The following is a 27,793-nucleotide window of genomic DNA, read 5'->3' as shown; positions in this document are numbered from 1 at the left end:
GAGGGCTGAGGTGCCCGGCGGAAGCGGCCGGCGTTGGTTTGGCTGCAAGCAGTTGGGCTCTGAAAGGGGCCTGCCCGCCGCCGGCAGCAGGTTTCCGCGCAGCGTGCGGCTCTTACTAGGGCCGGGGACACGCGGTTTGTTTATCCTGTCGGAGGGGGACCGTGCGGTTGCCAAAAATAATTGTTTGCACCGGCTTATCAGTCAGCAGGGGGGAACTTCGCCCTTTCTCACTTTCCTGGGATGTAACACAGGACACTTTGGCGACTCGCGGGCCCGGTGACTTTTGAGAAGGGGATCGACTTGTGTCCCCGCAAACTTTTTACACGGATTTTTTCAGGCGCCCGTCTGCCCGTTGACATCCCAGAGATGGTGGGGTCTGTGTGCAGACCCCCGCATTCCACCCCACCCCCCCGCCGCCAGGACGGTGGGAGCCCTACCTCCATCCCTCTTGCTGGTTTCAGGAGGGGCCACCCTTCCTTATCGCTGCTGCTTGGGGGGACCCTGCCCTGCCCGAGCCGAGGGGTTTATCTCACGGGCCAGGCGGCAGCGGGACTGGCTGGTGACCTTGGCCAGTACTGGGAGTGCTGCTCCCGGATCCGCTCTCATTCCCTCCTCCCGGCCGCCCTGCTCTCGCGCAGTGTGACAGCGCTGCCCAGCTGTTCTCGCCTGCTCTGGGGTGCCTAGGGTGGTCAGGTCGGGGAGCAGGGTGCTGACACCTGATTGGCTGTGGTCAGTGCACCAGCTGTGGACCCCCGGCGAAGGTGGGGCCGGGCGCCCAGGGCCGGTTGTTCAGTTCTCTGTGCGCATCTCTTACCTGCAGGGTGGGGGTGGGACAGGGGCCACCGGTGTCCTGGGGAGACAGGCCAGGGGACAGCGGGTGCCCTCCTGTGGGCCAAGCAAGGCCACACCTCTGTTCAGATCCCCACTCCGTGCTTCTAAGTCACATTTTCTCATTAAGTCAGAAGCGCGTTGGGGAGACGTGGCCCTCAGGATGCCAGTTGGCTGCTGCTCCGGGTTGGGCCCCCTCCGCACCCCCCTGCTCTCCAGGGCTGGTCCTCGTCCTCCTGGCTCCTCTTAGGCCTCATCCCTGGATCTGTCCGGGGAACGGGGTGCTGTGCTTTTGCAGCCTGGATGCACCTTTCCTCCGCCTGAGGTCAGCCTGGGTCTGTGGAGGTGTTCTGGTGCCGGTGCTTTATGCTGGGCTGCCGTGGCACCCCAGGCCCCAGCCTCTTGGGAGTAGCACCCCGAGGTAGGAGGGGTTCCCAGAGTCCGTCCCCAAGAGGCCAAGGCTGGTTTCCAGCCCCAACTGATCTGTCTGGCTAGAGTCGCCCAAGCCCACCCTGCTGGCCATCCCTGGGGCTTCAGGGAGTACACGCGTCCAGGGGCGTGGACTGGGGGCAGCAGAGCTGGGAGGGTCCCAGAACATCCGCAGACGCGAGGAGGCGTCGAGCGCCCACTTCTGCCAAAGCGTGACGTACACGTGATAAAGGCCCTCCCCACATGCAAATGCACATGCCCAAGGTCAAGTTAGGGGACGTGTGTTCGCCACCCAAAGAGTACCCTCGTGTTCTGCCGCCCCACCGGAGGGCCGCAGCGCGCCGGCTCCCAGTCCTCGTTTCCTAAGCGGCCAGCCGCGGTCCCAGGGGCTGTGGAGACACAGTGTCCGTCAGGAGAGCCCGAGGGGAAACTGAGGCCCGGGAGGCAGAGTGGCTGGCGGTCCACAGCCGGCCCGGCAGTCAACGCGAGGTGTTGCAGCTGCAGGGCCGGCTCCCCCAGCTTAGCCCTAGAAGCGCAGGTCTTCACCTCTCTGAGGCCCCTTGGAGCGCAGCACTGGCCCTGTGCGGCCGCCTGCCGTCTGCAGAGTGTGGCGTGAGGACCTGCTGGGTGTGCGGCTGTGGGTTAGAACCCACTGCGCCTCCTTCCTTGGGCGCTGTGAGGGGGCGCGCCCTGCTCGGAGGCACCCTGTCCCCTTGTCCTGAGTCCTGGCAGAGAGCCCCGGGTTGGAGGCCAGAGGAGGTGAGGCCCGGGGCTCAAGCAACGGCTGGCTGTCCACTTCCCGGCCCAGAGAGCCGGGCTTCTGGGTCAGCCTTGCCGCCAGGCGGCTGCAGGGAAAAAAGGCTCTTTTGTCTTGGAGAGACTTAATGAACTCAACTCCAGACTCTTCTGTTGGAGTGAAGCGTCCAGAATTTTCCAGACAAGCCTCAGGAGTCCAGTCCTCCGTCTCCAGTTGGGATGGGAAGCTTTTCCTTAAAGAATACACTTTGTGTTAAAGGAGGTCCTCCCCTCTTGTGGCTCCTCCCGGGAGGGCTGCTGTGGGTCTGTGCTTGTCCCCCTCTTGCTCACAAAGACTAATTTGCTCTTGTTGTAAAACACTAAAGTTCCGAAAACCACCAGGAAGTAAGACAGAAATTACTCGTTGTTTTAATACTGACGCTTCTGCCACACTCCTTTTGAGCCTTTCTTTAGCATGTTTTCGTTACTTATCCAAGTACTTTTTAATGAAAAATTAAACTCCCCTAAGGATCATTTTCAACAGTAAGCTGTACCTGCTTGCTTTCCCGGTTGGCAACAAAGCTGCGCTGGCGCCTCCCTGGCCGGAGGCAGCCATGGGGTTTAGCACCCATACAGAGGGTGGGCACACGCCCCTCTGACTCAGCCCTCCGGGGAGGGCGGGTGGCAGATGGGCCCCGCTCGTGGGATTCTCACCTGTCCCAAGATACTGTCCTTCGTGGGCTTTCATCAGCTGTTTAGAAGTGTACCGCGGCCAGGGCAGTCTGTGTGCCCCACGGCCCGTCTGTGTGAGGGCAGGTCAGGGTCTGTACCCAGTGTGTGCCGGGTGCTGGTGCTTGGTGAGCCGTGTGGGGCCGGCGCTGGGCAGCTCAGGGCCCCGCCAGCCTCCTTCGTCGGCGTCCCTGCCCATGTGGCTGGGGCCCAGCAGGCCGGCACCAGTCTCTAGGCTGGGCCTCCCTCAGCCGGGCCAGCGGTGACTGGCAGGTACTGGAACCTGGGGGCGGGGAGTGGTTGGGATTTTAGCACGTGCAGCAGAGCCTGGACTTCGCTGGCCTTCTTCCCCATCCTGAGTGGCCTCTGCCAGGTCCTGGCATCTGCTGGGGCACCTGCCCCCCACCCCCCATTGGGAAGGATTCTGCCGTGAGGCCAGGCTGGCAGCGATAGGGCGTGGCTGGTCCACTTAGGCGCCCTGCACTGAGCGTCCTCGCGGCCTCCCTGTCTGGTCCTTCCCTGGCCAAGGGGGTGACTGAGATGCAGTGGGAGCTGGGGGCCATCGGGATACACCCCAGGCCGGGGTGCGGGGATGGGGGCGCTGGCTCCTCACTCAGGAGTTGTTGGGAATCACAGCAGAGCTGCCCTGTATCCCACGCTGACCTCGCGCTGCGTGGCGATTTGTTCTTTCAACGGCTTTAAGGAGACATAATTTACGTGACATAAAGTTCAACTATTAGCAGGTACCTTAGTGTCATTTAGTATTTTCACAGTGTGCAACCATAGCCTCTAATTCCAGGACGTCCCATCCCCTCAGCGGGAACCCCACCCCCATCAGCACCCGCTCCCCAGCCCCTGACAACCAGGAACCCACTCCCTGTCTCTATGGATCTGCCTGTCCTGGACGTTTCCCGTCAGTGGAATCACAGACTGTGTGTCCTTGTGTGTCTGGCTTCTCTCCCTGAGCGTCGCGTTCTCAGGGTCCGTCCACGTGGTAGCGAGGGTCAGGGCTGACGTTCCCGGGTGTGGAGGGACGTGGTGTATCCATTCACCCGTCAGTGGACGTTCGGGTTGTCCCCACTTGGTGCCCGTCGGGAATTGTGCTTCTGGGAAGCTGCGTGAGCGAGTGTTTGTGTCGAACTTCACTTTTAGCGAATGTCTCCCCATTTTAGCCTTTCTCCCGGATCCCCGATGGCCTCTTGCCACGTGACTAGAAGCACCAGCAGAGAGGCCGAGGGGTGAGGGGGGTCTCGCTCAGTGTCCCTCGTCCAGGGCTGCCATCGTCCCCTCCCTGCTCTCCGTGGACCCGTCCCTGTCCCCATCCCCGTCCGGAGGGAGTGAGGTGGCTGCGTCCCCGGTGGCTCTGGGATGCGCACCCGCGGTGACAGCTCCTTTCCATCACTCTGTGAGCGCCAGGGGCTCGTCTGCTTCTCCCGTGGGTGGTCAGCGGGTCTGTCCCCAGCAGTCCGCTCTGCTCGGGCGGCACTCCAGGCCGGTCCCCGTGACACCCGCCCTGAGCGGCTGCGACCGGGCCGCAAGGCTCGGCTTCCGGTCACTTTACTTCCTGCATCCTGGCTGAGCGCCTGGCTTTTCCTCTTTCTTTAAATGCTGCTTTTCTTTTTTTCCTGTTGGTGGTGTGCCTCGTAGGAGATGGAGAACTCAGAGAAGGTGTAGCGGCCCCTCTCCGGCCCGGTCTCTGCAGTGAATGTCTCGGGGGTCCTTCCGCACTCCCCTTTTACCCGCTCGGAGCGCGCGTCCCCATGCCGCCTGTGGCCCTAGTTCTCCTCTCTTGGAGGAGCTGGACACTGTAGCCACTTCCCTGGTATCCATAATGGGGCTTACACGTCTTTCTTCAGGAGGTTTTCATCACAGTTAACTGACCACGTGAGCGCTCGACGCACCCACGGCCCGGGGACCTCCCTTCAGGGCTGGCTTTGTCGGCGTCGGAGTAGGGGGTGAGCTGTTTATTTGTGGAGGGAGGGGTGCTGCCGTCTGCCTCCTCCGGCACAGAAGTTCGCCCCAAAGGCAGTGGGCGGATGGGGAGGCGCGGCCCGGAGGATGGTTCCAGGCCCAGGTGTCTCGCGGCACGGAAGGCAGAGCAGTGGGGCTTGTCCTCGCCTTGGAAGGCCTGGGGTGAGCTCCCCGGGGCCCCTGGACTAGCCGCGGGCCCCCCTCCCGGAGCTGCCACGCGTGTTGTTGGCAGCTGGCGTCTGCATTCAGGCGGGTTCTCACACTCGGGTCGGCAGACGCTGCTTGAAGCCTGGCTGTAAGCGCTCCAGGTGGTGGCCGTGGATTGGCTCCAGGTACGGAGGGCTTCCAGGTGTCCACACGTGCGGTTTAGTTAGCCCAGGTAGCGCCTCTGGATGGAGAGGAGAGGGAGAGTGCCCGGAGCCGGCTTCCCGGGGAGGCTGGTGGGGGCGCTGGCGAGGAGGCTGGCGCGGGGTCAGAGTCTGCACTGGGCCCTCCCTCAGCCCCCCCAGCTTGCAGCTTGCGACAGCTTGCTCCCCACGTGACAACCTTCCCCTCTGGGCCGCAGACCCCGTGGCGGCTCTGGCCAGGTAGCTCGGCAGGTACTTGGCTGGCTGGGTGGACGGCAGGTGCCAAACGCTGGTCTCTGAGGGGAGACGGCTCTGCACCTGCCCCTGGGACCCCTGCGAGGAGGAGTTCTGTGCTCAGTCCTGGCAGGGACCCCAAAGGCCTGGTCACCACCGTCATGACAGAGGCTGCTGTGCCGTGCGGCCTCCCGCCCTCGACTGTCAGGTAGAGAGGGAGGGGACTTGCCTGCGGGGGAGGGTCCTTGAGTCACCAGAGCCGAGCTTTGGCCCTGGAGAGCCGGCAGCAGGCAAGGCCAGGAGTCGGAGCTGTGGGGTGATCTGGGCGAGGGGGGGAAGGACGCCTGGGGGCACAGGGCCGCTCCCTGACAAGTGGTGGTGGACCCGGAGCGTCATGGGGCACCCAAGCCCCCACGGACAGGGCGCCCACCCGCCCGGGGCCTGACCCACAGGGGCCAAGCTGGGAAGGTTCAGGGAGCACTTGCCAGAGGTCCGGAGGGGCTCACAGGCCAGAAGGGGTGGTACGGGGTCTGCTCCCCACACCCCAGGGTGTCCCTGGTCCTTTATGGCAGTTCTCTCACCTGGGCTGTCCTGCCCCAGGGACACCTGCCGATACCTGGGGACGTGTGTGGCTGTCGCGATGAGGGAGGGGGGCTCCTGGCGTCAAAGGGGTGGAGGTCAGGGATGCTGCTCCACACCCCACGGAGCCCAGCCCGCCCTGACGTCTCCGTCCTGAGGCGGGGCTACGGTGTGTCATTCATTTGGGGGAGCATCGAGCGCGATCCCTGCTCACACCGGACGCCAGGATAAATTCCAGAGGTCAGGCGGCGTAAACCAGGGTGCCTCCCCCCCCGCCCCCCGTGAGTCTCCTTCCCTCCCTCCTACTCAGGTGTGGCTTGGAACGTGTGCAGCATCCCAGACCTCAGAGGCAGGTGGTTAGGGATAAGCGTGGATTGATGGGGGGATGAGGGCAGAGTTACTGCTGCGCCCCACAGCCCTCTGGTGCGGGTGGGAGTGGGGTGGGGGGCAGGGGGGCAGTGAGCTCACGGGAAGCAGCTGTAAAGGTGTGTTTCCTCCAGCAAGTCGGTGGCCTCCTGTGCGATGGGTCTGGGGAGAGGGCGCTACACACAAATGCCGTGTCCGGGGCGCCCTCCCTTCAGAGGCTGCGCGAGTGCCGGGCCGGGGCGTCTGCAGGGGAGGAGGACCGTGTTGAAGGCACAGGGTCCGTGCTGTGCGAGGGTGGGGTGCGGTCAGGAACGGCTTCCTGGAATAGGCCACCTCTTCATAGAATGTGGACAGCGGGAGGCATGCGACTCGGGTCTCGTGACGTTGGGGACCCCTCACCTGTGCGGCTAGTTTTACGTGTCACGCTTGGGCTTCCTGGTGAGGACTTTAAAAAATCTTTATTGACGTATTATTCACATACCATGGAATTCGGTGACATTTAGTATCTTCGTAGCAACTCTCATCTTTGTCTAGTTCCAGAATATTCTGTTACCCCAAAGGAAGTCCCGTCCCCATCAGCAGTCACCGCATCCCATCTCCAGCCCCTGACAACCAGGAACCCACTCTCTGACTCTCTGGATCTGCCTGTTCTGGACGTTTCCCATCAGTGGAATCACACACTGTGTGTCCTTCTGTGTCTTGTTTCTCTTCACTGAGCGTCGTGTCCTCGGGGTCCGTCCACGCGGTAGCGAGTGGCAGCGTTTCTGCCTTGGCACGGCTGAGCGGTGTTGCCACGTGTGGAGGGACACGGGAGTTGTACCCGCCCTTGGGCTCCCGTGGATGGTGCCGCCACGAGCACGTGTGACCGGGCCGCCGTGCTCTCGGTCCTCCCGGGCACGGTCCCTGGTTGGAGGTGCTGGGTCAGCTGGCGACTGTTCAGCCTTCTGCGGAGCTGCCCGCCCCCGGCTCCTGCAGGGAGTCCTCATGGAGCCGCCCTGACAGCGGCGGGAGCCTGGGCTTCAGTCCCAGAGGGAGGAGGCCGTGGGGGGATGCGGGGACCTGGCTGGAGCCCCAGCTCCGCGCCCTCTCCTGCTGCCCCCGCGCGGCCTTCGCTGTGCTCTCTGCGTCTTCAGTTAAAACGCGGGGACGGGGCCTGGTCGTGTTGCTGGGCTCGGGGACCTGCCCGGGACCAGCTGCCCCTGTGTGGAGCTGCTCACTCCGGTGCTGCCCTCTGCACGGTTTCTGGGGGCCGGTGGCACTGCCGGGCCGCGGGGCTTGGCTGATGCCTCCGTTCTCTGTCTTCAGGGAAATCCAGCTGCTGAGGAGGTTACGGCACAAAAACGTTATCCAGCTGGTGGACGTGCTGTACAACGAGGAGAAGCAGAAGATATATCCTTTTGGGGCTCGGGGTGCCAGGTGTTCCCTGAGCGCCGCCGACCCCGGGCCCGGGGCCCCTCTCCAGCGAGTGCCCACGGCGGGGGGCACTGCAGGATGCGGGCTGGTTCTCCACTTAGACCTCCTGTTCTCACGTGGAGCTGGGGCCCTGCCGTCAGCTTGGTCCCTGGAGCGGGGATGCTTTCCTGGCTTCTGTTTGGGGGGCTGTGCGCCCTGGCCTGTGGCGGATGCATGGGGGACGGGATGGGGAGTGTGCCACCGGCAACGGTGTACCGGGAGTGTCCTCAGCCTTCGCCCTTTACTCTTGGGCTGCAGCTCCGAGAAGCAGGGTATGGGGGCCTGCTGAGGGGCCTGTGTCGCAGTGGGGCCTGTCACTGACTCGCTGGATGCAGGGTGATGGGGGTCCTCTCCGTCCTGGTCGCAGGGCTGCCCCTCCACGGTGCAGATGCGGCTGGGGGGCTTCAGCCTGGCCCTGGGCTCCCCATCCCTGCTCCGCAGCCTCGCCCCTGTGCTGCCCTCGTCTCTCCCTGGCCTCCCACCCCCGCTCAGGCCTTCTCTCCACAGGGCCCACACGCCTCTTCCTCGCCCCTTTGGGGGCCCGGGCTGGGGCTTGAGCTCCTCCTTGGGGTGTGGAACGACCGGGGGGGCTTCCTGCAGCACCTGTGATCCCTCTGGGGTCTCCAGCTCAGTGCACTAGTGCAGCCTGCAGCTCCTAGCCTCTGTCTGTTCCCTGGGGATGGCCCGTCTGGGGCGGGGTCTTGGCCGAGCGTGCTTTCCTTAGCGCTGCCGCTGCTGCACGTATATGGTGATGGAGTACTGCGTGTGCGGCATGCAGGAGATGCTGGACAGCGTGCCCGAGAAGCGCTTCCCCGTGTGCCAGGCCCACGGGTGAGCGCGCGGCCCCTGCTGCCCGCTCCGACCCCGCCCGGTCACTCACACGCCCAAGTGTTCGAACAACTTAATTCTGACCATCAGTGAAGTGAAGGCTCGAGTGGGTTTCAGAACTCGGGGCTTTGGGGCTCAGTTTGCAGTCCCGCGGCCCACCTGCTGGGGACGCCCTGGCAGCCCCACGAGCCCCTCTCTGTGCACCTCCCTGCCCCACTGTGGCCGCCTCCGAGGCTTTGGGGCCGCCTGTGCTTGGGAAGCTCCAGACAGCGGCCTGTACTGCTGTGGCTGGCTAGTTCTCCTGGGCAGTCAACCCCTAACACCCAGTTGCTGTAGGACCAGCGGGCCTGTGGCGTGAGGGGTCAGTGGGTGGGCCTGGGTCCCTGGCCCCAGGGGGAACGGTGTGGGGGGGCAGCAGGGCTGTGTCCAGGCCACAGAGGTTGGGGTGAGAGCCCCTGGGCTGCCCAGGCTGGCGGGGGGGCAGCTGGGGCAGGTGCCCCTGGTGGGAGCTACTGCAGCGAGGGCCCGGGAGTGGCTCGGCCCGGCCACTGGCCCTCTGGTTCCCTGATGGGCCGCCCGGCACCGACGGCCCCTGAGCCTCGGCCTCCCATCCTTGATCCCGCTGGGTCGCTGCAGGCGGCCGCTCCAGGCAGCTGAGGTTCCCGACAGGTGGGGCCGCGCCTCTTGGTGCGGTGGGTCACAGAGGCTGTGCCCTGCAGGTACTTCTGCCAGCTGGTGGACGGCCTGGAGTACCTGCACAGCCAGGGCATCGTGCACAAGGACATCAAGCCCGGCAACCTGCTGCTCACCACGGGTGGCACGCTCAAGATCTCCGACCTGGGCGTGGCCGAGGTAGATATCCGCACCCCCCAAGCCGGACCCAGGGTGGGGACGCGGGGTGGGGTCCCGGCCCCCCCGAGGGCCGCTCCCTGAGGGCTGTCTGGTGCTGCTACAGGCCCTGCACCCGTTTGCCGAGGACGACACGTGCCGCACAAGCCAGGGTTCCCCTGCGTTCCAGCCGCCCGAGATCGCCAACGGCCTGGACACCTTCTCTGGCTTCAAGGTGGACATCTGGTCAGCTGGGGTCACGCTGTAAGTGTCCCTGGGCCTGGGTCCCTCCAGCCCAGGGGTCCTCCCTCAGCCCCCCGGCCCCAGGTACCCCGTCTGGGCTCCAGGCTTCCATGACCTGCCCCTCCTGGCAGGTTCCCCAGCTGCTGCCGCCCCCGAGTCTGCGGAGGCCACGGAGCCGGGGTCAGGAGCCCCCATGGGTGGGGGGACAGGCACTGGGACGCCGTCCTCCCGGCCCCGCCCACCTCGGGCTGGTGCTGGTCTCCACCTGCGCTGCTTCCCACACGGGCCACAGTCGCTGTCAGGCAGGTGTTTCTGTCTTGACCCCTGGGGCTGAGAATTCTCATACCACGAGCCGCCGGCGATGCTCGGACCACTGCCGCGTACCCCCCACCCAGACGCCGCCACGTGGTCGTCTGTTCCTCTGTGAGCTCAGGCGGCACCGAGCGGGCCTGTGTTCTCTGGAGGCCTCTCCTGCCCGAGGCGAGTTCACGCCGCAGCCCCCCGTGCGCGCGGCCGCCGGCGTGGGTGTCCCGTTTCGTGTTACCAAGAGCTGACTCGTGCACCCTTGACCCACCGTGTCAGAGCGTACCATCCGGTGGCTTTCCGTATCTTCCTAGTGAGCCGCCACCATGTGTTCCAGAACATTCTCACCACGGCCAAGTCCCCACAGGTGGGGGTGGTTAAGGCTCGGGACCAGGCTGGCTCCAGGCTGGGGCATGAGGCAGGCCCTGCTGACTGGTCTGTCCTTCCCGGGGATGCAGCTACAACATCACGACAGGCCTGTACCCGTTCGAGGGGGACAACATCTACAAGCTGTTTGAGAACATCGGGAAGGGGGAGTACACCATCCCAGGGGATTGCGGCCCCCCACTCGCAGACCTGCTCCAAGGTGAGGCCCTCGAGGCGGGAGGTGGGGCCTTGGGGGGGGGGTGGGCTGGCGGCAGGTACTGGGGCCCCCGTGGGTTCCCCGTGGCCCGCTGGCCCTTCCCCGTGCAGCTCCCCGACACGGGAGGGGGGCGGGGGGGTGCAGAGCCTAGTCGGGTGTGGAGAGCAGTGGGCACAGGGGTGCCTGCGAGGGGCCGCTGGCTCTCTGGGCTCCACTGCCTGCCCTGGGCCTTCGTTCCACCCTGTTCTGATCCCCCATCCCTACAGTGAAGTAGCGGGGACCCAGTCTGCCTGCTGAGTGGGGGTCTCCAGCGGGGGCCTCTTCCTGCTGCGGTTCCCGTACTGTACAGCAGGTGGCGCTGTCTGCACGGCAGGGCCCTGCCTAGGTGTGGATGGGCGGGAGCCACACCCGCATCCTGGGGCTCCTCGGAAGTTAGTTTTGATGACGCAGCACATGCAGGGTATCGACCTGCGTGACCGGCACCGTCCTAGGTTCCCTGCCCACAGTCCCCGGGCTCTGCGTAACTGACCTGACCCTCGGCTGGTGCTGGGTCAGTGCCCAGCCTTCGTGTGATGCACAGCCAAGAGGATCTTCACAGTCCTGTGTGGCTCCTGAGCTTTCTGGTGACTGAGTCTCGCTGGTTCTTTTGGTTTGTTAGTGAAGGTGAAATGAAGCTGGGCAGCCGCGTTCCCAGTGCTCTGCCCCCCCCCCCCAAGTCCAGGCCTGCATTGCCAGCTGCCCCAGGACACTCAGAGGGCTGGGCACACCGCCCGTCTGGGGTCTTATTGGAACGTGGGAGGCGGCGGCCCAGCTGGCTCAGTCCCGGCCCTCCCCCCCTGAGCGCTCCTTAGCTCGTGGGCCCCGTGCTTGGGGGGCCTGGAGCGTGACCCCTGGCCTCCCCCAGCTCCGCTGAGGGCCGAGGGCTGTTGCAGGCGGTGAGCTGGTGTTTCGGACTCTCCTTCCCTTGCCAGGGGCTGGTGGGTCGGAGTTTCCTCTGTACAGAGCTTTCTTGGCTCCAGTGACACAGATGATGATCTGTTGCCACCCTCACTCTCATAAACGCTCAAAACAGTCCCAAGAGGGGCCGACGAGATGGCAGAGGGTACCCGGGTCCCTGTCCCCAGATCCAGGCAGGCTGTTCCATCCTCGCTTCCTCCGCCCAGGCCTGCCTTGGGGCCTTTGCACTGTATTCTGCCTGGAGGCTCCTCCCGGCCACAGGGCTGTTCGGCTGCCTCCCCCGTGAGTCTCTGGAACACCGCCCTGGCCCTGCCCTCCTGCAGCGAGGCCGTGACCGACCGTGACCTTTTCTCCTCTCCCACACCCTCTGACACTCAGCTAGCTCTCTGAGCCCCAGCTTCTGAAATGGTCTCTCGTTTCCTGAGAACAAAGGCATCTCCAAGAGGGGTTGTGCAGAGAGCCCTGCCGCCCCCATCCCCCTCTCTGCATCGCACCTGGTCCTCCCTTGGGGAAGGGGGTGGGCACTGGAGACCTCGGGCCCTGGGCCCCCTGCAGCCCTGGGGGTGGTGGTGCCACCCTTTGCTGCTTCGGGCCAGCCCAGCCCAGGCTGCAGGGCAGCCGTGCCCCTTCTGAGTGTCCGGGTGCCGGGCGAAAGGCCCTCACACCAGTGTCTACGTACGGTGTGTCGCCCTCGGGGCCTCCGGTTCTAATGCCGCCACCTCGGGCAGCTTCGGTGTCCTGGCTAGGGTGGCCAGTCACAGGCTTTGCTGGCCAGAGCCGGGCGGGCACCAGCAGGGGCGAGCCATGTGCTTTGTTTTCTTGGGGCGTGTGGACAGGTTCAGGGTCACTGGGGTGGGCTGTCCGTCCTGCGTCCCAGCCTTCTCTGGTCTTGGTCCTCGTGACCTCGCTTTGCAGCGTCTGCCAGGCAGCCCCTCGTGTCGAGACAGGGAGACGGCCCCGGCTGCGTCCGCCTCCGTTCGGCCACGGGCTTAGCATCTTTGCCCCTGTGCTGGGCGCCCGGCTGTAGAGGCCAGGCCGGCGGGGGAGGGAGCTCTGCTCACTCACGCCACCCCCTCCTCTGTACGGGCACCCACGGGCGTCCCCACCTCTCCCAGGCAGGGGAGGGCCCTCTGCCCGTGCCGGCCCCTGCACCTACCGCTGGTCTCCCTGGCAGGGATGCTGGAATACGAGCCGGCCAAGCGGTTTTCCATACAGCAGATCCGGCAGCACAGGTGAGTCCCCGCAGGGGTCCCCCACTTGGGGGCCCATGTGGTGCGAGCGAGTGGGGGCAGGGGAGGGGGAGGTCAGGGCTGCGTGGGTCCTCCTGGCTCAGCCTCTCCCGTTGGGCCCCTTCTCCCTCCCCCACCCCGCGTGGTTCTCAGCGGGAATTGGGGGTGGGCCCACGTGGGGAGCCAGGAAAGCCCCCGGCTGCTCTCACCCGCCGGCTTCCACAGCTGGTTCCGGAAGAAGCACCCGCCGGCCGAGGAGCTGGTGCCCATCCCACCGAGCGCGGACTGCAAGGACCGGTGGCGCGGCATGACGGTGGTGCCCTACCTGGAGGACCTGCACGGCTGCGCCGACGCCGCGGACGACGAGCTCTTCGACGTCGAGGACGACATCATCTACACTCAGGACTTCACGGTGCCCGGTGAGTCCCCGGGGTCGCGGGGGGAGTGGGGAGGCCCCGCCCCCGGCCCGAGGGTCCGGTGGCCCTCCCCGCACTGGCCGCCCTGCTGACGAGTGGCCTTCTTCCCCAGGTGGCGAGGCGGCGTCTGAGGCAGGGCTTAGAGAGAGAGGCCCGCAGGAGAGCCAGTGCTCAGACCTTTCTGGAGAGGAAGCTGAGGCCAGGGCCGCCGAGGAGCTCCGGGCAGAGCCCGGGCCCTAGTGTAGCGCTGCCCCACCTGCCGCCCCGCGGTGCTGTGCTGTCCCGGGGCTGGTTCCACAGGCTCCTGCACAAAGGTCTGCCCCGCTGAGCGTGTGCGGGTCACGCTTGCTTCCTTCCGGCTCGCCGGCCAGGGCTTAGGCGTTTACTGCAGAAAGAGCCCGTGTGCGGGGCGGCCAGCAGGGCCTCCAGGGAGCAGCCCCAGGGTGGGTCCGCCTGTCCCACTCTCCTGGGGGCACGTTCAGGCCTTTGGTGCAGTTGGCTGCAGCCGTTCCCCGTGGGGTCCTGGGGTCAGGTGGGATGCCCCCGCCCTGGGGACCCTGGCCAGGGTCCAGTCCTGAGTCAGGCCTCCTGGAGCCTCCGTCCCCTCCACAGGATAGAAGCAAGGTGTCCTGCCTCTCAGAGGCACTGGGGCCTGGGACAGGTGCCTGGGCATGAGCCTTGCCGGTCGGCCGACTGTAGAGGCACTGACCACACACCGTCTCTTTAGGCCTGTTCCAGAGGCTTGGGGCTGCTTTGTCTGGGTTGGGGACGGCTTGTTCAAGAGCGGCTCTCTGGGCCCGAGCCAGATCCCTGGCCTGGGAACGTCCGCCACACGAGACCTGGGGACAGACGGTCCTGTGCTGAGGTCAAGCAGCCGCTTCTTGCTGACCTGCGCGTGGCCTGGCAGCGGGCCGTGTTGGGGCTCCTTCTCTTCTGGTCCTGCTGTGTGGTCGTGGTCAGAGGCTCTCAGCTGCTTCCCTGGTCCCTGGTCCCTGGTCTGTCCCTGGTCCTGCCGTCCACCCTGAGGGCTGGTGCTGGGCCTTGGGCCGGGTGTTGGTTGGTCGGGGCCAGTGGCCCCACTGCCTTGAGGGCATGTGGGGCAGATCCCGTGTCCTCCGGCCGCCCTCGGACCGTGGTCACTGTGCCGGAGGCTGGGCCCCAGGTGATCTGCACGGTTTCAGTGCTCGGCGCCCCTGCAGCCCCTCTCCCCCATCGGAGCAGGCAGCTGACACTGCCCCCACCCCCACGCTCTGGGTTCTGACCTGAGGCGCTTCCTGGTCACGGGCCGGTGCCTCCCGGCCAGGTCCGGAGACCGAGTCAGGCACGGGACGCCATTGGCGGAGACGGGGCTCTGTGTGCGGAGGAGATGGGCTTGAGGCAGCTGAGGGCGGTTTCCTGCTGACATCCATGGGAGGGGGGTGCGCTGCGGGCAGCACGGGCTCCCCCGCCCTTCCCTCCGCCCCCGCCGCCTCAGCGGGCACAGAGCGGGGCGGGCGGCCCCGGGCCCCGGCGAGGGCTGGCAGTGCGCACGGTCGGGGCATGGCAGGCACCTGTGACGGCCTCTCCGTTGGTGCCCGGCGTGGAGAGCCGGCGAGTCCGGACACCCGGCCCGAGCCCAGCCCTCCGAGTCCCACGGGGCCCAGCAAGGTCTGGCCATCGCACAGGTGAGAGAGCCGAGGCTCGGGCCCCAGGCCCCTGGTGTCCACCATGTTCCCGCCCACCCGACTGCGGGGTTCCACTCGCACCCGAACAGGCAGGTGAGCGCAGGCTGGGCCCCGCCCCGGCCAGCTCGAAGGCCAGCCCCCCCATTGGCAGGACCGGGTGGGACAGGTGGCGGAGGTGCCCCGGGTCCGGGCAGGCGGCGCGCTGGGGGTGTGTTGGTCGGGGACCCCCAGTCAGCACACGTTTGCCTTCTCCCTCCTAGGACAGGTCCCGGAGGAGGAGGAGGCCGGGCGGAGCGCGCAGAGCCGGGGCCCCCCCAAAGCCGTGTGCGTGAACGGCACCGGCACCGAGTCAGCCCAGCTGAGCACCAGGTCGAGGGCAGAGCGCAGGGCCAGCGCCGCCTCCAACCCAGCCCGCAAGGCCTGCTCGGCCGGCAGCAAGATCCGCCGGCTGTCAGCCTGCAAGCAGCAGTGAGGGTGGCCGCCTGCAGGTGGGACGCGGCGGGGACCGGAGGAGTGGGTTGGGGGCACGCCGTGGGCACTGCCCTGCTCGGCTGGTGTCACCGTCACGGCCTGTGCCTGTCGCCCCTGGAGTCTCGGTTGGAGGTGTAGGAGGTCACTTTCATCAGGGCATTGGCCATGCCCTGGGGTCGGAGGGCGGCGTGTGCAGGAGCAGGACCCCTAAGCCGGCAGCCTCTCTTGCAGACCTGCGGGGCTCACCCCCACCCCGCCCAGGGTGCTTTTGCAACAAGGCGATGCTGGTGTCAGATGAGGCGGGGGTGGGGGTGGATGGGAGGGCGAGCAGGCCAGGAGGGGCTGGGCTCTGACTGAGGCCGTCATCTCCCCTCCCTGCTTCCTCCTCCCAGCCCTGACTGCCCAGTCCTCAAAGGGCGATGGGGCCCCAGAGGCACTGGAGACCCTGTCGCCTGCTCAGGATGTGAGCAGTGTGGTACAGACCTGAGGCTACAGCCCCTGTCCAGCCATGTTCCCTCTCTCAGGGAGCTGCCCCCGAAACACCCCACAAAGAATTTGCCAGCATCAGAACCAGCCAGGTGGGGTAGGAACTCTCTGGAGGGAGGCCCGGTTCCCTGGCAGAAGGGCCATGCTTTATCCCACCAGGTGGCCAGCGATTCCCGGGGTGGCCCCTTGAGGCAGCGCAGCCCTCCCTGGCCTCCTGAGGCATGACCAGGCTTCAGTTTCCCCACCCTCTGGGCAGCCCCAGGGCCGGCCTGCTTCCTGGGATGCAGGGCCTTGCGTTGACCCGAAAATAACCCACCTTCTGTTCTGGTCTCAGCCTGTCTCCAGGAGTCCCGGCCAGGTCCTGCTCAGTCTTCCCGCCGACTGCTGGCCTGCCGCCCACTGCCCAGGAAGGCCGCCGCTGCACCCTTCGTGCCGACCGCCCCTCCGGAAGCCGGAGGGTCCTGGAGGGCTGTGGCTGGGGGACAGCAGGGACTGGGGTCCGCCCTCCCCTGGTGGCCGGTGGACACGACCTCCTGCTGACTGCAGTCCTGTGCTGAGCCCCTTCCCCCGGCCGGGGGAGGAGGGAGAGGGCCGGGTGCGGCCGCGCGCCCGCCCTCGCCATGCACTTTACGTTGAGACTACTGGTTCTCGCCCGCCCCATCCCTTTTTACTTGGCCGCTCGTTAGCGCCTCCCACACCTGGTGATGTGTTCCCGCCAACCACAGCCGCAGCGGGCCGGGCAGGACAAGCGGGCCTGTCGACTGAGATGCATGCCCAGTGCCCAGGGGAGCCCGGCGGTCTGCCTTGTTTTATTTGGTTGGTTCTTTTTTCTTCTCCTTTTTTAAGAAAAAATAAAACAGGTGGATTTGAGCTGTGATTGTGAGGGATGTTTGGGAACTGTGGGTGGCAGGACGTGCTGTCAGGTGGGGGGCGGTCTGAGTCTGAGCCTCTTTGTGGACCCCACAGTGGAGGAGCTGGCCCGGGTCTGCAGGTCTTGCTGGTAGTGCCGGGTGGAGACTTGGGCCTCCCACGCGTGTCTGCCTCTGGCCATGCTGGATCTCTGTGCTCTCTGGTGACCCGGCCTCCCCAGAGCTCCACATGCCCCTCTACTCAGCCCAGGGGCCACAGGTCCACAGTGCAGTGGCCAGGGGAGCCTGATCCCCTTCCCCCCCAGGCCTCTGTACTCCTGGGTCCCCAGAGAAAACCCAGAGCAAGCCAGAGTATGCAGTAAATATAATCAATCAGAAAACAGAACACAAACTCCATCACTGGATGGTACACAGCACGAAGCTTCGAGGGGCGGGGCAGGGCGACTCGGCCGCTGGCGAGGGCTGCCCCATCTTTTGGCAATAAATAAAGCTTGGGAAACTTGATACTTTGACCGTTTGGGTTTTGTGTCTCAAACACTGGTGAGTCCTGGCGGCTCTTTGTACGGTGTGGTTACGGGAAGTGCGGCCCGCTCAACATGCGGAGGGCGGGTTCGGGGTGCAGACACCGGGAGGGAGGGGACCGGGGGGCGTGTACAGGGCTGGGGGCGGCGGCGGCGGCGGCGGCGGCGGGTACGGTTATTGCTCGGAGGGGGGCGCGGACTGCCGCGAGCACTCGCCGCGGTGAGGTAAATGGCTTCGGGGGCTTGGAGGCCACGGCCTCGAGCCAACCTCACAGCCCGGGCCCGCGCGCCCTCTCTTCGCGGAGCTTCGGCGCCCCTTGGTCCCTGCGCGTGCGCCTTAGCGTGAACTCCGGCGCGTGCTAACCGGACGCGTGCAAACCGGACGCGTCTCTAGGCTCGATTGGTGTTGGGAGCGGCGCTCTGCGCAAGCGTCTCGCGCAGTTGGCTCGCATCGCTCCTCCAGGATGCAAGCCCTACGCATGCGCTTCCCGTTGCGTCGTGCCGGAGGCGCGGTACGGCGCGCACGGCGGCCCGGGTCACTAGCCCGAGGCCGCTGTCTGGGGACAAGGGAAGTTGAATGTGGTCCTCGGAACCCCGAAGATGAGAATCCACCACACTCCCTTTAGTCGACCCGATGAAGTGCCTGGAAGGGACTGTGTGCGTGCGCACTTTGGGCTGGCGCAGGGTGCCTGGGACACTGCGCGCGTGCTCGAGGCCCGCGGTCCCAGCGCAGGCGCGCCAGGGCGTCGCGCCCCAGGTGTGTCCGGCGCCAAGGCCCCGCCGGTGCCGAATAAGCTGACGAGGTGGGCGCGGGGCGCAGGCTTAGACCGGGCTGTGGTCGGGGGACGTGGGCGCGGCCGCGGCCAGCGCAGGGGCCGCGGCGACAGGCTGGGCCAGGCGCGGCGGGAAGAGCCTGTCGTCGAGGCTGGCCGCCAGCTTGTCCAGCAGCGCGTCCGGGGGCCCAGCGCACAGGCCGGAGCCAGGGCAGCCGCCGCCGGGCTCCTCCTCGATGACGGGGATGGGAGGCGCGGCCGGGTCATCGCCCGCGCGGCCGTCGGGTGGGCAGTCGACGCTGTCCCCGCGGCGCAGGGGCGCGCGCGCGGGGCGGGGGGCGCCGGGCTGGGCTGTGGGTGGGGCGGAGGGTGCGGCACGCGCGCCTGGGTCGCTGTGCTGCCGGCCGCGCTGCTGCCACTGCTTGCGCGCGTGGGGGTGCGGGTGCGCGCGCACGCGGTGGCGCGCTGCGGCGGGAGGGGCGTCGTCGAAGTGCGGGTCGTGGCGCAGGAACTCGTGGAACAGCGCGTCTGTCTTCTCGTCGATGCTGTAGTCGCGGCGCGGGGCGCGGCGAGGCCAGGCGCGCGGGCTGCCATGCCGGGCGGGTGCCTCGGGCGCGGGACCCTCAAAGCTGCAGCCCACGGTGGCCTCGCGGCCCGTGCTCGTGAAGGAGGAGCGCTTCTCGGGCGCGCTGGGGGGCCCGTCGTCGCCCGCGCCGCGGCCCTCGATGCTGGCGTAGCCGCTGTCCATCTGCAGCAGCTTGCGCGGCCCGCCCGCCTCGCCGTCCGCCGTCCGTGGTGTGGGCGGTGGCGAGGGCGGCGGGAAGGCGGGTGCGGCGCCCCCGGAGCCCGAGCTGTCGCCGCTGCGCACCGAGTCGCGGTCGTTGCCACTGCTGCTGTGGTCTGAGGCGGTGGCCGCGTGCAGCTCGAGCGAGGCGCGCAGGCTCCAGATGTCGCGGTAGATGGTCGGGGCCTGCTCTGGCCCCGCGTCTCGCTCGCCATCTGAGTCTTGCTGCTGGTCAGGCCCCGCGCTGACGCCGCACTCCGGGGGGAACTCGGGGCTCGCTCCTCCCGCGGCGCCCACCTCCTCGGCTGCGTCTAGCCTGCAAACCAGGCCGCAGCCGTCAGGAGGCAGCCCAGGCCCCCCGCACCCCCTCCCCGGCCACCCTGCCTCTGGGTCCGGGAGGGTGGGCACGAGTGGGCACCCTCTAGGGTTGGCCAGGCCCCATGGAAGATGATGTATTTGTATGCTGCCCCTTCACTCTGCACTGGATGCTCTTCGGGTAAACCTGGAGCCGTCCTGGCGCCTGCCGTTCAACCAGGGCCTCTTATAAAATGTGACCAGAGCATCTGCCGCCACTGCAGGAGGTTGGCCCCTCGCCCAGAAAGAGTGAAGGCTCTTCTCGGGAGACGGCCTCCTTCGACTAAGAGCTTCGTGTACCAAGGGGTGGCTGGGGATGGACCGGACCAAGCAGGGTCCAGCTCAGCCCCTGCGCCTGGGTGGCTCTGGATGTGTCGCCTCAGCCCCCCACCACAGACTGACAAGTAGCCGGGAGGAAGATACACACAAAGGAAGTGTTAACCAACCAGACCAGGAAATGCCCAAGGGCCGGGAGCCCTGCCCCCGGGATCCGGTTCCCCATCCCCCTGAGGTGGGCCCAGGGCTTCGGCACAGTTGTCCTTGGGCTGCGGGAGGCAGTACCGCCGGCACAAGTGGCCACAACAGTTTCTGAGTAGTGGCCATCCAGCCCTCAGGAGCATGGACAGGCGAGAGGGACCCTGGGGCCACAGCGGAGCCGTTCAGGCTCCACCAGGAAGCAGCGATACCCACACGGGCACATACCCACAGCGGCCCTGCTTGAGCAGGCATTCTGTCTTGGAGGCCCCACCCGCCCCTCCACCCTTACCCAGTCTCCCCCTGCTTCCCTCCTCCGGTGCGTACTGCAGAGGTGGCCCCAGCGAGGTAGCCTCCGGGAAGGACGGTGGAGCCAGAGGGACACAACCGCCTGCCTGAAGGGGAGGGAGAGCGCTCCCTGGGCCACCTATGGGGGACGGGGAGGGGGGACGGGGGGGGGGACGGGGCCCACCCCTAGCACCTCTATCTACTGAAAAATACCTGCCGAGAGTGGGGGGCGGGCTGGCGGGGCTGGTGGGGCTGGCCAGAAGGGGGCAGGGGCTCGGGAAGGCCACAGTGTCGCCAGCGCTGGCGATGTACTGGATGAAGTCCACGTGGGGGGCGTCCCCCTCCTCCTGCTCCATGCTCTCGCTGGCTGCCCGCTGCCGCTGGAAGTGGTGTCGCTTGGGGGATCCTGTGCAGAGGAAGGTACAGCAGCCTGCCTGGGCCCCTCCCACCCCGGGCCCCGCCCCCTGATCCCTGAGCTAACAAAGCCAGCCTGGACCAGGTGAGCATGTACCCGGCCGTGCAGGTGGGGAAACCAAGGTGCCCAGGGCAGAAAGGCCAGGACCGAAAGCCCGGCAGCCAGGGTGGGCGGGACTGGAGGTGCCGAGGCAGCAGCACTGGCCCGAGTGGCTCTGGCAGGCAGGTGTGGCCAGAACACAGCCTCGTCCTGGACACCAAGTAACGGACACGGCCCGGCCAGAGTGCCGAAGAAGGCCGAAGGTAGGGGAGAGTGAGGCCCTCTGCTGCCAGCTCCAGCCCTGCCAGCCCAGGGCCAGGACCCTCCCACAAGGGAGGCCTCAGTGGGAAAGCCTCAGGGGTGGGGATGACAGCCACCCAGCAAACAGGTTCTGGGCGCTTCTGTGCCTGCATTTGCCTATCATCACCTCCCGAATCACAGGCTCTGTCTGGGTTCCCAATGGGGCAGTGAGACGAGCCCTGCCCTGCCCTGCCCTGCCCTCTCCTCCTCTCCCCTCCCCGGCCTGGAGTGCTTCAGCCAGAACTCACCCCTCCCCTCACCCCACAGCAGCTGGAGCCAGGCCCCAACAAGGGGACTGTCACTGGCCGCGCACCTTCCCTGGCCTCCAACACTGCTCCTGCCCTCGCCCCGCCTTTCCTGGCGGTGGGACCCGCCACCTCCGCCACAGGGCAGCAGGCACCCCAGCGGCCTGGCCCCACTGAGCTCCCGTGAGCAGGGATGGTTGTAGCTGTTGGTGCCACCTCCCTCCCAAGACACGTGTATGGTTCTTGGGTTGAGCTTTGGAAGCCCTGTATGCAGGGCCCCGTGACCAGGGCTCTGCAGGATCGAAGGCCCACCACCTGTAGTTGTAAACAAAGTTTCATCGGCCAAAGCCGTACTCTTTTACACACAGTCTAGGGCTGCTTTCACGCTACCGCAGCAGACACACCGCAGAGCCAGAAACACACCATTCAGTGCCTCGTACGTGACGCTCACTGACGCCCGCTCTAGCCTGACAACCCCTGGTTTTACCGGGGCTCAGCATGTAGCCCTGGCTCTTCCTCCTGACCAGCTCTGACCTTGGGCGAGATGCCCGCTGGTAAGCGGGCAATGCCGGCCAGCATGGGGTGGGCACTGGGGACCCCTCCCAGGGTGCAGAGCCACCGGCTCCACATTCTCCTGGGGCCGCCCCTGGGCCTCGCTCCCCACCAGGGACCACAGCTCACCTCTCGTGTCCAGACTGGACGCCCGCTGGCTGGGCTCCAGCTTCCATTTCTTGACCTTGAAGTAGGGGCTGGCCCCATCCAGGCTGGCGTGGCGCCTCAGGCGGGTGAAGAACTGCAGTACGGGGCCTGCCCCAGAGGCTGGGCTCGCCTCCCCAGGCCCTGCTGCGGCCCCCGGCCCACCAGACTTGGCACTCCTGGCCCCCGCGTCCAACTGTGAGGGAAGACGGATGCTCTCAGACCCCCCAGCCCCTCCCTGCTGCCCTAGTACCAGCCCAGCCCGGGCCACCCGGCACTCACACAGAAGGCAGAGGAAGAACAGGGCTGGGGGTGGGCTGGAGCCTCCTCCCCCCAAGACCCTGCCTGAGAGGCTCCCCAGGGCTCGGCCAGGCACTGGCCACCTCTGTTCCCCCAGCCCTGGACAGAGGAGGTCCCATCCCCCGGGCTGGGCTGGGTCCCCAACCACACCCTCTGCAGCTGTTGGACTGCCCTGTGTGAGCCAGCCGTGCATATGCCCTGGGTGCCACTTGCCCCTCTTCCTCCCAAGCTCGGGGACCAGGCAGGGGGCCACAGGCTGCCCCGTCCTGGAGTGGGACAGGGGATGCATGTGCGGGGGCCTCACCGAGGTGCCTTCCCCAGAGTCACTGGAAGCCGAGGGGCTGATCTCGAAGTCGGCAGGGCCCACAGCCGAGTTGTAGGGGTCACCTGGCAGGGCGGAGCTGGGGCCCACAGAGCGGCCGGTGAGGGCCTTCCCCGGGGGCTGTGGGACAGAGCCGGGGTGGGGGGGAGGAAGCAGTGACAGGTCAAAGAGCATGGGTGGGGGAGGGGTGCGTGCTGGACCCGCCACCCGCTGGACCCGGCCAGGCCCCACTCCCCACCTGGAGGTGAAGGGCGCAGCCAGAGGGTGGGAAAAGTGGTGCCTGCTGGGGGAGGGTGGGCCACCCCTGAGCTCCGGGCCAGCTGCCAGCCCCAACTCACCTGGAATATGGCGAGGCTGGCCTTGGGGGCTGCCGTGGGGTGGGGTGTGGCGGTTGCACTGGCCTCGCCTGAGTCACACTCGTGGATGGTGATGATCTTGAGGGGCGGCAGGTGCAGGTGGGTGAGGCGGGCGTTCTTCAGGTGGTGGAAGTCCCCCTCGGTCAGGGTGTACCTGTGCCCAGCGCGCCTGCCTGTCACCTTGGGCGAGCTGGGTTCCTCTGCCCATGCCCCAGCGTCCTCCCTGCCCCACCGCCACCCTGCCCCCCTGGAGTGGGGGCCAGCCCCACCCCGCAAGCCCAGCGCGGGGCAGCAAGGGGACCTCCCCGGTGGGCCCTGGCACTGGGCCCTCCTTACCGGCGGCCCTTGTCCTGCGCCTTCCGGCTCTGCTCAAACAGGGCCGCCTCGTTGAAGGACACCCGGCGGCCGGTGGAGCTGGTGGACAGGAAGCGCTCGGTCTCGGCGTCCTGGCCCTCGGGCTCCTCCCCCCTGAACTCGGGGTCTGCGAGGAGAGCCAAGAGAGGGTGGGCCCCAGGTGGGCCGCGCCGGGCGCCAGCGGGCGGCTGGGCTGGGGTGCCGGGTCGGGAAGGGAGCGCCGAGGGCCCGACTGACCACCGGGGGTGGGGTGGGGCGGTGGGGGGCACTCGCTCATCCGCTCACACACTCACTCACGCAGCACGCGCCTGTGAGCACCTACGCGTGGGCTTAAGGAAACAGAGATGAGTCGGACTCGAGCTGCGCCCAGTCTGGTGGGGGAGACAGACAGACACAGATGGTCAGGCGGCCGGGGTGGGGGGAGGGGGGCAGACGGGCGGCGACGGGCCTGGCAGGGCGCCTCACCTTGCGCAGGGCGGGCGCCGTTGTCCAGGTAGCTGGTCGTGGCCTTCTCTGCTTCCTCCGTGGCTCTGGGAAGGGGCAGCAAAAAGAGCAAAGTGGGCCAGAGGACCCAGGGCGCTGCCCATGGGGTCCCCCGCAGGGCTCATGGCCACCGGGGCATCCTGAGCTCACGGGACCCACTCCCACTCCCTCGGACCCACCCCATTCTCCCAGGCTCCTGCGCAGACACGTGGGCACCGTCACTCAGAAGCAGGCCCAGCGCCCCTGTGGCGCGGGCTCTCAGGCTGACCTGTCCCAGCTCCCCTGCGGGGCGGGGCAGGGCGGGGCGGGGCGTGGGGCTGGGGGCCGCGCACCTGTGGCCGCGCCTGTTGACTTCCCAGCAGCGCCTGCAGAGCAGCAGCGCGCCCGAGAGCACCACGAGGGTGCCCCCGACAAAGAGCGCCATCACAACCACCGGCAGCACGTAGTTGTCCAGGACGGGGTCGGGCTCCCCCTGCGGGGCCAGCGTCAAGGGTCAGGGCCGGTGGGCATGGACTCTGGAGGCCCCGCCCCCCGTCCTCCCCACCCCCCCTCACTCACGGTGGGCCGGCCCGTGGCGTTGTCCCACGTCGTGGTCAGGGCGACCGTGGCGGAGGTGGTGGCGGCCGTGGCCATGGTGGCCGTGGGCTGCATTCTGAGGCTAGGAGGAGGGGCCTGGGGGGGCAGGGCCTGCTCAGCTCCAGCTCCTCTGTCCCTCCTCCCGCTTTCCCGGGAGCTCGAGCAGGGGACCACACAGGTCGGTGACTCACGAAGAGGTGGGGGGGAGCCCCGAGGCAGCCCCCACCCGGGTCAGATCAGACACTCATGTCCCCATCTTTGAAAAGGGGGAGGCGCGTGCGTATCAACAGTTTCCCCAGCCGGTGGGGCGGGGCCGGCCCGGCAAGGTGGCATGGGGCAGGAGCCCTGCCCAGGAAAGGAGAAGCACCTCTGTGAGGAATAGGCAAACTGAGGCTGTCAACTCACTCCCGCCAGACCCCAAGGGCCCTGCCTGCACCATCAGGGAGCGGGAGGGGCCGCCTCGGCCCCAGGAGACTGGTTCCAGAATAGCGGGGACTCGGGCCATCCCTAGGGCTAGCCAGCCCGGGGAGGGGGCGGAAGGGCTGAGCGCCGGGACTCCAGGTTACGACTCCTGGAGGTACAGGTTCCCCCTCCGCCCAGTGCCGGTGGGAGTGAAAAGGCCAAAGGAGACTCATCTGTTCCCAGCCCTCAAGAATCTGGTTCCCATGGCGACTGAGCGAGCAGGCCGAGCTGGCGGGGGGGCGGGTTGCCAGGGAGCACTGGGGAGGGGAGGGGGCGCGGGGGAGGGAGGCCTCCTGCAGGGGCGGCTGGAGCCAGCCCCGGGCGGCAAGATGGCTGCTGCCGCCGCCGCCCGCCGGTGCCCGTTCGGCCGCGCGCCCCCGCCGCACCCGTCCCCGCCCGAGCCGGCCGGGCTCCACGTCTGCCTGGCGCCGGGGGCACTGAGGCAGAAAGGGTCTCAGCTGTCGGGAGAGGGACTGCCTGGACCTTGCACCTGACCGCCCTCTCCAACACGCGGCTCTTCCCGGCGGGAAGGACCGGTGGCCGCACTCTGGAATCTCAGGAAACCGAGTCCGGGGCCGGGACGACCAGCAGCCCTGAGTGGGCACGGCGCGCGGCCCTTCCCCACAGGAAAGGGAAAGCCTGTGCACAGGTTCCAGCGCCCCCAACCCTTTGGGACTTTCACCCTACTCAACAGCGGGGCAAACTGAGGCCCATAGCAGGAGGGGGTCCTGGAAAAGCCAGGTGTCCTCGGCACTTCGGGTCAGAGGCTGGCCGCGGCTCCCCTGCATTCTCGGGGGAGGGGGCGCCTCTATGTAGGTCGGGAAATGAGTTCAGGTTAGAGGGGGAGGGGGCAGAGGCACAGGGACGATGACAGGAGACCAGGAAAGACGGCAGGAGGCCGAAGGGGAAGGGAGGTGGACGCCTAGGGAGCAGGTGGGGACGGGAGACCAGGGCGGAGGTTGCCCACGGGCCACCCTAAAGTCCCGCCGGGCCTCGGCTCCCGATCGGGCTCGCCACCGCGCCCATCCCCGCGTCCCCAACCGGCCCCGGGGACCGGGATGGCGAGCAATGAGATGCAGAGAGCCGACCTCAGGCACATCTCAACCCCGGGCTAAGCCCAGGAGCGGAAACGCCACGGCCCTCGCCGAATCTCTCAGGGGGAAACTGAGGCTGAGGGAGGGCGTGGGCAAGGGTCCCTCTCCGGGCCGCCGAAGAGGGGTGCAGAGCCCGGCAGATTGGCCCCCACGCCGGCCCTGGCCCCTCCGCTCCCTGCCTCCGGCCTCGCCGCCTCGCGTGAGAGGGCTGGTGGTCTCTAGCCAGGGCGGGCCGTGCGGCCTCGGCCTGTCCCCCGCCCGCCCCGGTGCAGCCCCAGGCCCGCGCGCCTACCTCAGCGCCGGGGCGCGCGGCCCATGGGCGGCGGGCGGGCTGCTGCACGGCGCTCCCGGCGGGCTCCGGCGCCCGGTAGCCGCGGAGCAGGCGGAGAATTTATGAATGGAGAGCTCGGCGCGCGGGGGAGGCAGGCGCGAGAGGAGGGGTCATACACGTGACCGCGCTGGCGGCCAGCCCGCTCCGACCCGCTCGGTGTAGCCCGGTGCTACCGGGTCCCCGGCCGGCCGCCCCCACAGCGCTCGCCGCCGCTTCTCGCTTGCTCCGCGCCGGCCACCGCCTCCCCGTCCCTTCCGGCGGGGGTGGGGGGCGGAGCCTGTGCTCCTGGGCGCCCCCTCCCCACGCGGAGCCGCCCTCTCCCGAGGCAGCTGAATCTCCGCCCCCGGCCCCTGCGGCACGATTCCCCGACCTTCCCTGGATCCCCGGGCACGGGGGACCGAAGGGGTGTTGGTCCCAGGGCACACGACTCCCCGCAGCCTGGAGTCCGGGGGTGCCCAGACTCCCTGTCCATCGCTTCCCTGGTTTGGGAGTCTCCGGGGTGCACAGCCTAGGGGCTCCGGGGCACATGTCCCACTTTCCTTCCCCTACGTGGGCAGCACTGTCAGGGTTGTCTTGTTAGGATGAGCAGCAAAGATAATGAATGGAACACAACGCATTCTGAATGCCACCACGGCTTGCCTGGGGTGGGGTGACAACAGGACTACCCCTGCAGAAACCCCATGCCTGGTCAACCCCAAACCTACTCTTTCTCAGACAGTTGTGCCTCATCTTTCTAGATGCTCAGGCCACCAATCTGCCCCCAGCCTGGTCAGGGGGTCCCATCTCAGCCTGCCTGGCCTTGTGTTCAGCACAGCACAATGGCACCCCTTTCTCCTCCAGTGAAAGAGGAAGGCCCAGTCCAACCCCAGGGCCTTTACACGTGCAGGTGCCAGGCCTGGACAGCTTGTCCCCTCCGGAGCTTCCTTCACCTCTTTCCCAATGACAAAGTCTTCATCTCCTCTTGACTCCCTTTGCTAACAAAGCAACTCCCACCCCACATTCCGGACCTCTGCTGTGCTTTGCTTTTCTCCGAGGCCCTGCACGTCGTTGCCTATTACTTGTTCCTCTGCGTTGTGTCCCTCCTCACCCCTGCCCCCACTGCGGTGACCTCCAAAAGCAGTTCATTTACAGCTGGGTCCGCGAGCAGAGCATAGCACAGGGGCGGCACCCTGGAGGGAAGGTGTGTGTCCAGTGGATGAAAGGGTGACACTGCCCAAGGAGGGCAAGGGGCAGTCAAGTGGACAATTACCCGGGAAGGCTGGCTCCAGGCGTGTGGGAACTGCATGGGCAAAGTCCCTGAGGTCCCCAAGTGTGTGGGCTGAAGGTGAATGTGTTGGAGGACCAGGGGGAGGCAGCTTGTGTTCCCAGCAGGGGAATGACGTGGTCCCTCTGGCTGTTCGTGGAAAAGGTGCCGTGGTGAAGCTAGGGGAGGAGCCTGGGGCCATCCAAGCCAGTAAAGGTAGCTGCAGGGGCCATCCAAGCCAGTAAAGGTAGTTGCAGGGGCCCGAGCTGGGTGGCTTGTCGATGGGTACACCAGAGAATTCCAGGATAAACTCGGGTTGGGGACCTGAGTAACAGGTGATGCCCCGACCCTTTGGCTCCTTGGAGTGGGGATTAGAAACAAGTCCAATAGATGGGTCTGAGAAGCATATGAGAATAGGCCTCCATTCCAGTAGGATCCAGGGTTCCGGGACGAGCAAGCCATGCACAGGACGCACCCCTAAGAAATGGGAGCAGAGCTTCCCTCTGCACACACCTGACTAGGGCCAGGATGCCCAGCGCATAAGGACTGATTCCACGAGTACCCCTCACAGCGCTGGCCTAGAGAGGGGGCAGGGGCCTGGGCGCCAGGCCCCGGGCCTCCCTGGTGTGGAAACCTCTTTTGGCCACAGCACCTGCCCAGCCACGAGACCAGGTGTGACACCCCCCCACCCCACCGCGCCCTGCACCCGTTCGCTCCTCACCCAAGGCCCTTCCGGATGTGGACCCCAGCCCGGTGTAGCCGGACTCCACATTTTCCCGGAGCCCAAGGTGGGGGCTGGGGCCCAACCCGGGGTGCCGACCTGCCGGCGCGCGGGG

The 27,793-nt window shown here is 67.1% G+C and overlaps 2 protein-coding genes across 10 annotated transcripts in view; one reads left to right on the top strand and one right to left on the bottom strand.

The window, feature by feature from the left end:
- The window catches only part of STK11 (serine/threonine kinase 11), an 18,324-nt gene extending 1,273 nt beyond the window's left edge, over nt 1-17,051 (top strand). Inside the window, exons 2-10 of one of the 5 annotated variants that reach the window (XR_010840495.1) lie at nt 7,524-7,607; nt 8,412-8,501; nt 9,218-9,350; nt 9,454-9,590; nt 10,331-10,458; nt 12,587-12,644; nt 12,867-13,060; nt 13,170-13,371; nt 14,982-15,070. Coding sequence is in view for 4 of the 5 variants with exons in the window: in XM_059060347.2 (XP_058916330.1) it covers nt 7,524-7,607; nt 8,412-8,501; nt 9,218-9,350; nt 9,454-9,590; nt 10,331-10,458; nt 12,587-12,644; nt 12,867-13,060; nt 14,987-15,209; nt 16,013-16,235 (1,270 nt within the window). In the remaining variant the exon portion in view is untranslated. Of the gene's footprint in view, nt 1-7,523; nt 7,608-8,411; nt 8,502-9,217; nt 9,351-9,453; nt 9,591-10,330; nt 10,459-12,586; nt 12,645-12,866; nt 13,061-13,169; nt 13,372-14,981; nt 15,210-16,012 lie in introns of those variants that run through there. The other 4 variants (XM_059060347.2, XM_059060346.2, XM_059060345.2 and 1 more) reach the window with 4 other exon arrangements.
- CBARP (CACN subunit beta associated regulatory protein) lies at nt 16,900-27,793 on the bottom strand. Of its 5 annotated transcripts, none has more exons than XM_067033237.1 (10): nt 25,676-27,793; nt 23,810-23,923; nt 23,584-23,723; nt 23,234-23,298; nt 22,751-22,895; nt 22,397-22,492; nt 22,041-22,137; nt 21,422-21,632; nt 19,955-20,147; nt 16,900-18,941 (listed from the first exon to the last, which is right to left on the bottom strand). In XM_067033237.1, the coding sequence occupies exons 2-10, from the start codon at nt 23,900-23,902 to the stop codon at nt 17,891-17,893; spliced, it is 2,091 nt and encodes a 696-aa protein (XP_066889338.1). In that variant the 5' UTR covers nt 23,903-23,923; nt 25,676-27,793; the 3' UTR covers nt 16,900-17,890. The 5 variants fall into 5 exon arrangements, with proteins under 5 accessions (XP_066889338.1, XP_066889337.1, XP_066889336.1 ...); XM_067033236.1 differs by lacking the exon at nt 23,584-23,723 and adding an exon at nt 23,066-23,139 and having other exon boundaries at nt 22,041-22,178; nt 22,397-22,568; nt 25,676-27,660; XM_067033235.1 differs by having other exon boundaries at nt 22,041-22,178; nt 22,397-22,568; nt 23,810-24,196; nt 25,676-27,655.

This window comes from Kogia breviceps, chromosome 4, assembly GCF_026419965.1.
Source record: "Kogia breviceps isolate mKogBre1 chromosome 4, mKogBre1 haplotype 1, whole genome shotgun sequence".
NCBI classification, from domain to species: domain Eukaryota; kingdom Metazoa; phylum Chordata; class Mammalia; order Artiodactyla; family Physeteridae; genus Kogia; species Kogia breviceps.
The sequence above is the reverse complement of the archived record's forward strand: the minus strand, read 5'-3'. Positions and strand labels throughout refer to the sequence as shown.

Bases quoted from the DNA above. Each gene is read 5' to 3' on its own strand.
- CBARP (XM_067033235.1), bottom strand. From the start codon at position 23,902: ATGCAGCCCACGGCCACCATGGCCACGGCCGCCACCACCTCCGCCACG. The intron at 20,148-21,421 runs GTGAGCTGTGGT...TCCTCTGCACAG, and splicing joins GTCCAGTCTGGACACGAGAG to GATCCCCCAAGCGACACCAC. The intron at 18,942-19,954 runs GTATTTTTCAGT...CCTGGTTTGCAG, and splicing joins CCGCCCCCCACTCTCGGCAG to GCTAGACGCAGCCGAGGAGG.